At 43.9% G+C, this 8,065-nt stretch overlaps 1 protein-coding gene across 2 annotated transcripts in view; it reads left to right on the top strand.

Annotated features, from left to right (window-relative positions):
- LOC120531990 (collagen alpha-1(III) chain-like) overlaps nucleotides 1–7,300 on the top strand; it is a 60,485-nt gene extending 53,185 nt beyond the window's left edge. For both annotated transcript variants that reach the window (XM_039757932.1, XM_039757933.1), the window contains 8 exons: nucleotides 472–525; nucleotides 616–723; nucleotides 1,990–2,043; nucleotides 2,289–2,396; nucleotides 2,496–2,781; nucleotides 5,378–5,565; nucleotides 5,834–6,076; nucleotides 6,618–7,300. In XM_039757932.1, the coding sequence (XP_039613866.1) occupies nucleotides 472–525; nucleotides 616–723; nucleotides 1,990–2,043; nucleotides 2,289–2,396; nucleotides 2,496–2,781; nucleotides 5,378–5,565; nucleotides 5,834–6,076; nucleotides 6,618–6,764 (1,188 nt within the window). In that variant the 3' untranslated portion in view covers nucleotides 6,765–7,300. The remainder of the gene's footprint in view (nucleotides 1–471; nucleotides 526–615; nucleotides 724–1,989; nucleotides 2,044–2,288; nucleotides 2,397–2,495; nucleotides 2,782–5,377; nucleotides 5,566–5,833; nucleotides 6,077–6,617) is intronic.
- Nucleotides 7,301–8,065: the final 765 nt, after the last annotated feature.

The raw sequence follows: 8,065 nt of genomic DNA on the forward strand, positions 1-8,065 counted from the left end.
TCATATGATTAAGTAAAAACGCCGATTTACTATTGTAGGAGAGCACGGTTTTCATTCATTCAAATAGGTCATTGTGGACATTGCTGTTTTTTGTAAGTGCAGCAAATCATCTCCTGTTTTTTCTACTGGCTCATAATGGCTCATCAGCCCTGAAATAAAGACGCCACCTTTTAGCTCATGCAGTAACTTTCCAGGCTGTTTAATTTCATTTTGATTTTTTTCAGTTTCTTCCTCTGGGATTTTTTTTTTGGGTTGTCTCATTTTTCTCTGTGTTTTAAAGATTGTAACTCCTTCTCCCATTGTTTTTCTTTTTGGGGGCTCTGTTGCCACTTTTGCAGAAATGGACCGTATATAGCGTCTTTTGCACTTGTACATGACAAGTCTTTCCAGTGAGAGTCGCTTTAGGCTTTGGCTTTTGACGACATACAGTAGGCTGGGGGGACATTCACTTTTGCTTCTTTCTTCTTCTAGGGCTCACCTGGACCTGCTGGGTCCCCAGGACCGGCTGGAATCCCCGGCCGCGCAGTAAGTGACCAGTCCAGCATATTTCACAATCAGTAAAAAGCTGTCGAATCAAATCTCCTGATGCTTATAATTTAATTTTACCTCATAAAGGGTCCTCAGGGCCCCCGTGGAGACAAAGGAGAAGGTGGTGCACCTGGAGAGAAGGGCATTAAGGGTCACAGAGGCTTCCCCGGAACACCTGGCATACCTGGACCACCGGTAAGTCGAACATGTGATGAGTTTGGAAATCTGGAATGTGCAGAATCTTCTTTTATACGGAGGTTGTGAATATTAGTTTGGACATCTCATCTCTTGTTGTTGCTGCCACACATTTAAAGTGGAGGCTCACTATCAGTGGCCCAAGTGTTTCACTTTGTTGTGTTTCCTAGTGAGGATCTTATTAAGTGTCAGGACATTTGGATTCACCTCCATTTTAATGAGTGCTTAGCAGTTTGGTTGGTTCAAGCGTTTTGGTGTTAATGGATTTCCTGGTTTAGACCTTTGCTTGTTAAGTTGACTCTCATTATTCTCTTCTGAACTATTAAGGCTGAAAATGGAGGCACTGAACGGAGGAGTACAGGAAGACCGGGATGTCTGGAGCCAAGTTACAAACGCGTAGCTCTGAACACCTCTCAGTGTCTCCCTGACTCCCTAGCTGGCTTGTGTTCTTCTCCGTCTTATTGCTGCATTGGCTGATCTTCACTAGCCTGTTAAAAATTCAAATAGTGTGGAGGACGGGATGACTTTAGCAAATTAGGTGGATAGAATCGGTGACCTTTGTTGGGCTCAATGATCTAAAATGAATGAAGTTTTCTGCTGCTTTATCTTTTAAGAACACTTTGTGACCCCCTCAGGTGTGTTGGCTTAAGTCTTCAATGCCCCACTGGATAACTTTGTTTCCGTTTGACGGCCACTATTTGTTTAGCTTTAGATTTTCTTATTGCGTCAATCCCTTGCTTTTTAATTTGGAGTTCTGCCCTGTTGGTTTGTTATCAGACTTACGTTCATCTTGCACGTACGTTGTCAGTCCTCAGTCTGTCACAAGCACAGTAAACGAATCGGTTGACAGTGTGCTGTATTCTTATATTACTGCTGGGTCATAACAGTCTGCACGCTTTAATGTATAAAAATGACCGTCACCCTTCCCCTCTGTTTGACCACCAATCAGCGTATTACAATACAGTTTTAGGAAAGCCGATGCATCTGAAGCCCCATCATAGGCCTACTGAGGGTCCCACTCTAGCCACAAAGAGAAAGCAGCCCCCTTATTCCACATTTTAATCAAAAGGCAATGGCAAAAAGGTCAGGATGCTGTCTTGATGGTTTCAGGCCATGTCATTTTTGAGTTTTTCCTAGAATTTAACAAAAAGACAGGAGTTAGGAGATGATTAGGGAGGAGTGAGGAAGCCATTGAAGTTAGTCAGGGCTAAAATACACAATGGGAGGCTAAATGCTCCTCATTTTACAATATTCTTTTTTTTAAAGGGACATTCAGGCGAGCCTGGAGCAGCTGGAAATCCTGGAGTTATGGGCCCAAGGGTGAGTAGAACAAAGCAGCAGCCAGAAAATGTTGACTTGAAGTACCATAAGCTACTTTGTCTGCTTTGAGGGCTGTTTTAAGTGCCCTCAAGTTCCTGCTTCTCATCCTTCAGTGTAATTGCTCTTGTAAAAACGTCTGTCCAGATTGGTAGGATGTGACTGGAAATGCACTGATATGACAAACCTGGTGTGCCTACCTGCTGGAACCACAACAACAAATAGTAAGATTGTCTTTCTACCAACAGGGTCCTCCCGGCTCCACCGGAAGTCCTGGCAAGGATGGCGTAAGTGGTCACCCTGGTCCAATTGGACCTCCTGGACCAAGAGGACAACGGGGAGACATTGGCCCTTCAGTAAGTGACACTGTGGCACAAGAAAAAGTTTTTTGCCCAATCAGAGTTTATCAAGTTTTCAGATATGAGAACATTCACTTAACCTAATACATTTTAAAGGGACCATCTGGGAATTCAGGCCCTCCAGGACCTCCAGGTCTCCCAGGCCCACCAGGTCCCTGTTGCGGTGATACAACAGACCCCAGAGGTGAGAAAGGACAAGACTGGATGCCATACATGGTTGGAGACCAGAACACTGAGGCAGCGACCACCCTGGCCCAGATCACTACAGCCCTGAAGAACATCAACACGCAAATTGAGAACATCCTGACTCCCGATGGATCAAGGAAGAACCCTGCTCGCAGCTGTCGCGACCTCAGATTCTGCCACCCAGAGTTTAAGAGCGGTACTCCACCTTTTATTTCTATTTATTAGGCTATACAGCTGCACAAAAGATAAATGTTGCATTCTCCTCCACATAACCATCCTGGGACAGGACAGATGACACATTTGCCTTTATAGTCCAGTAAGAAATGCTGAAATGTGTGTTGCTAAGCCTTAGACTTCCTTCCCCATGAAGTCTCAGCACTCACTTAAACTTGGCCGGGTTTATATTTCACACATGCGCCTGTGGACGCTACTGCTAGGCAAGTAGTGTACTGTTAATACTTTATACTTCTACTTTATGAAAATCTGGAAGATTCCACCAGATGGCAATGCGAGAAATGATAACAGTGAGAAAAGAACATTCAGCTTTGCTGTCTTGTGAATTTCCCAAAACATCCTTTAAATTCTGAGGACACCCTGACCGTCTCTGAAAAGAACAGATGTTTAATGATTACATCCAGCAATCCAGGGACACGTCCATTCCAGATGACATTGGGTAGAAACAATCCCTGGACAGGGCATCAGCTCATCGCAAGGTGAACACAAGTTCACACACATACACTTGCGTCATTTTAGTGTCACCAAATCCACAAACCTGCATGTCCTTGGAAGGAAACCACAGCACAGTGTGGAAACCCACCAGGAAAACATACAAACTCCAGGCAGGGACCACTAGGGACCCGTTTTGCCACCGTGCCGCTCCTACATGTGTCATTATTAACAGTATTCATTATTGAAATTAAGTTAACAACTCATCTGTAAAATGTAACATACGTAGTTTACTGCATTTCATCATGAAGTGATATCAGGCAGAAATCTAAGGATTCTAAATGTGCAGAGAAGCTCACGCAAGGCTGCATGGTGACCCCATTGGTTGTGACTCATGACATTAATGTCATTTGACAGTTCACTGCATCCCCATTTCTGTAGATAAGGTCACTCTCAGGATTTGCTGGATCAGTTCCTATCTTACGGCTAGCAAACTACGTTAAGAAAACTACAAACATGTGATGATACCAGGAATTGTAACTGCTGGCCAATGGCCCTCACTATGTCTTCTTTGATGATCCATTCATCATGTTTCTCAGAAGAAATCTCACACAGTCGGTTTTCTTTTGCCACAACTTGACTAATTTGTCCTCCTCCTCAAACGTCCAGGAAGTGCCGTCAAGTCTGTGACAGAATAAGTGCAAGGTGGCTACTTGATAGCTCCATGGACTTCCATGGAGTTTTGTGCCATTTAGGAGTCCACAACTTGGCCCTTAGGTATTAAAGTGGGGCCTGATTCCCCATGGTTTTCTTATCTTCTAAATCTTTGTATATATCCTGTGTTGTCTCGTTATAGATCACCCATTATGGAGAACACAGTGATGGTGTTTGTTAATTGAGAGGTTTGTAATTATGTTCATTAACAGACAACACCAAGGCACCTGAAACAAGAATTTATTACCATAAATAAAGAGTTTAAAATACGCTGGTATTTACTCAAAAATCAATTCTGTCAGCAAAGTCAATGCCTTTGAGTCAAATGAGCTCCATATATCATTTGTGCCACTCACACTTTTACAAAATGCCTCTGTTGACGTCCACACCACAACAGCAAATGTGGTCACAGGTATGCAGTGTCTCATGGGCAAAACACGAACAACCGATGGTAAAGTCAAATAGATTACTAAATATGAAACATTTCTTAACAACAAAGCAAAACTAAATAGCACACCCACAGAAATAATGATGGCCCTGGGCATGTCAGTCAGCGGGCACCACCAGTGGGCAAACTGGCCACCTGCCCCACAACTTGCAGGTCCAGGATATTTGAACAGAGGAGGCGAAGGTCAGAGACAAGAACAAAGAGCACAAGTTGTGATGGCCTTGGGAACGGCAAGCAGAAATGTGTAGAGCGTGTGGAAATGACACTTACATGTTTTACTTAGCAGACACTTTTATCCAAAGTGACTTACAAAACAGACATAACTAGACTCACTCGATCAATAAATTAGTAGGGGTTATAAAAAGTTAGCTGTCCCTCAGCCTCACATTGTGTAGATGCCACTCACTCGGTCTCATTGATCAGTGCCATGTCTTGGATAGCTTGATGCCTGTTGGTGAATCTTCGGATGGCATCTCTGATTTTCTTCAGGCTGCCTTGCACTCCAGCCTATGCAGATCTCAGGGTTTTCTAGACTGATCTTCTGCATGGCATTCATCTGCGCCTAATCTAGTTTGCTTTATTCATGAGTTAGAAAAAGAGAAGTTGTTAGATGAAAATGAAGTGAAATTCAGTTGGAAAGAAAAAGATTTGTGCTTCATGTGATGGTTCAGAATTGTAGAAGTGCTGCCTTGAGCCCCACCAGTACTCGGGCAATTCAGTAGAATCAGATTGGACATCTAGATGATCATGTCCTGGAAGTCCAGCATTCAAACCCAGATGATAAACCAATGCTACATATGTGAAGACTCAGTGCCTGCCTTTGGGGAAGGGGTGCACTATATAAGATTAATCTGAAATCTCACGGATGGACGGACCCTCCCTTTTAACTCCTTTTCAGACATTTTCAAATTTCAGAGTAAGGTGCCCCTGCTTCATGCTCTGAGACTATTATTCTGTTCCCTAGGTGAATATTGGATTGACCCCAACCAGGGATGCAAGATGGACGCTATCAAAGTATTCTGTAACATGGAAACTGGTGAGACGTGTGTCAATGCCACCATCAGCAGTACTCAGCGGAAGAACTGGTGGAGCAGCAGCGTCAAATCCAAGAAGGCAGTCTGGTTTGGAGAGTCCATGAGTGGTGGATTCCAGGTGAGCACTTCTTGCTAGGGTTCAATATATGACTGTAGGTCAGGGCTACAAAGGGAGCTGGACCGTCTCATGTTAGTTTGTGGTTTCAAGCCACTGATGAGGAGTTTCTCCCATGAGACGTTGTCAGCAGCAGCGGGGATCAGACACAGGTCACTGGAATCAATGCTGCTGGTTCGAACCCTAATTTAGTTGGCTGCTTGTGATTCTTTCTACACTTTGCTGTCAATTACAAGTATGTTGTCACTCCCACTCTTCCTTCTCTTTGCAGTTCAACTATGGGGACCCTGATCTTCCAGAAGGCAGTGCAGAGGTTCAACTGGCATTCCTCCGCATTTTATCCACTTCAGCCCACCAGGAGATCACCTACCATTGCAAGAACAGCATTGCATACATGGACGCTGAGAATGGCAACGTGAAGAAGGCGGTCAAGCTGCTCAGCTTCGCCGATGCTGAGATTAAGGCTGAAGGTGTGAGCAGGCTGACCTACAACGTCCTGGAAGACGGCTGCACTGTGAGTCACGGCTTCCATCCTTTCTTCTTTCTGAGTTTCTTTATTGATTTTTTTTTGGTTTTAAAAATTTTTCCTGTACTTGTCATTTTTCTTTATCCTGGTGAGTTTACCATTGGCGGTTCTATTGTTATTTATTGTGTTCATTTTGTCATTTCTCTTAATATTTCATAATTGAGTTTGCTTTTCCTGCAATGCTGCTTTGCCTGCTGGGTTTGGTGCTCCTGGAAGTCATTCAATGTGTTGTCACCAGCATGGCTCCATTTATACTGGCAGCACACTGGCAGCAATGTCCGAGATTCCGGATGCCCTAACAGACCTTTCTGCAAGGCCCCAGCAAATTAGTATTCTGCCTCTTGATTGGCCGTTTATAACTTTCAATAATGTCTTTGTTTTGTGTTCTGCCTTTGGCAACTCAATTTTTGGTTCCAAGTTGAGACTTTCTGCCTGATTTCGTCTCCCTGTCCCTTAGTATTTACATCTGCCATATTTGCTTATTTGGTATCTCACTTGTAACTTCTTATCATCTAAATTGTCTTCACAGGAACACACTGGCAATTGGGGCAAGACAGTCTTTACATATAAAACACGGAGAACACTACATCTTCCCATTGTCGACATTGCTCCTATAGATATCGGAAACCCAGATCAGGAATTTGGTGTGGACATCGGCCCCGCTTGCTTCTTGTAAATCAGCTCTCAGTGACTCTCTGAGGTTTACCGACGTTCTGCTGACAAATCTTCTATGACTGAAGTTTTTGCACAATGGTTTTCAATTGCTTTTACTCCTGTTGGTTTTGGACAATGTTACTGGTGCTACATGGTCTTAAGCAGCAATACTATTCTGAGCGGTGACAGTGGAGTGGACGTGAGATTCCAAGACAAAATTCCCAATGTATTGCTACCTCACCATGGAACGGGATGAGTTTGGGGAGCTGCGAGCCATGAATCACCTTGGCCGCCCGCCATATTGCTTTCAGCGGCGCTTCCTGATTCTCTTCTTGCTGGAGTGTAGGAGAACTGCACTGGTGCTAAAGAATTCCCATTGCCACAAACCCTGAGCAGATGAGAGTTCAGTCAGACACAACATCCCAGCCCGCTCAGGACCCTCCACCCGCCAACTCAGCCACCGCACACTGTAACGACATGACATTAGTTTGCTGTGATTCCAATCCTTTGTATATGTCAAACTGCTGGATCTGCTCAATAAAATGTTTTTTAAAATTCTGCTTGTCCAAATTTCATTTTTGTAATATAATAAAAAAACAGGCGGGATGGATGGATAGAGACATTTTATCACGAATAAAGATGAATATCAAGTCAATGTCACACACACAGTGTGGTGCAGCAGCAGAGGCCCAAGTCTGCGGGTTCAGCTCCCATCTGTGCCTCTCTGTGGGACATCAAGCCGGTCACGTCACTGTCACGTGCTCCCCATGCATCAAGTGAGTGGACCGGATAAAGACATCGGGCAAACATAAAAACAGAATGTTCAGGGTTCAGGACATATTCTTCTGAACAAGCCCAGTGCTGTAACTTTCCACAAACTAATGTATATCTGCTTAAAAAAATAAGCTCAGCATATATGGCAAAGACCAGGAGAAAACTGAATAGGATAATTAAGATAAAATAACATAAAAATGAGTTATCATGACTGACTCTGTTTAGACACTATGAGTTACACAACAGTAGAACGCACAAGTCAGAAAATGTCGGCACATCATCTCATTCAGCTGGTTTTGGAGACGGTCGTACCTGCTCTGAAAGTTGCAGCGTTTTTAAACGTTGTAGTCGCTCCATCAAGGAGTCTTGCAGCTCCCCTAGTGGTCACAGTCTGGGCGAGCACAGAGAGACTGGCATCATTGAGGATGCAGGGCAGGTTCAGAGGCACTTTTTCTCACTATTTCCACTAAAAACTCAATGCTACTTAACCTTAGTAACTAAAAACAACAAACCTTTGAGTTGTGGACATTCAGAGGGGCTCACTGTTTA

This window comes from Polypterus senegalus, chromosome 6, assembly GCF_016835505.1.
Source record: "Polypterus senegalus isolate Bchr_013 chromosome 6, ASM1683550v1, whole genome shotgun sequence".
Lineage (NCBI taxonomy): Eukaryota > Metazoa > Chordata > Cladistia > Polypteriformes > Polypteridae > Polypterus > Polypterus senegalus.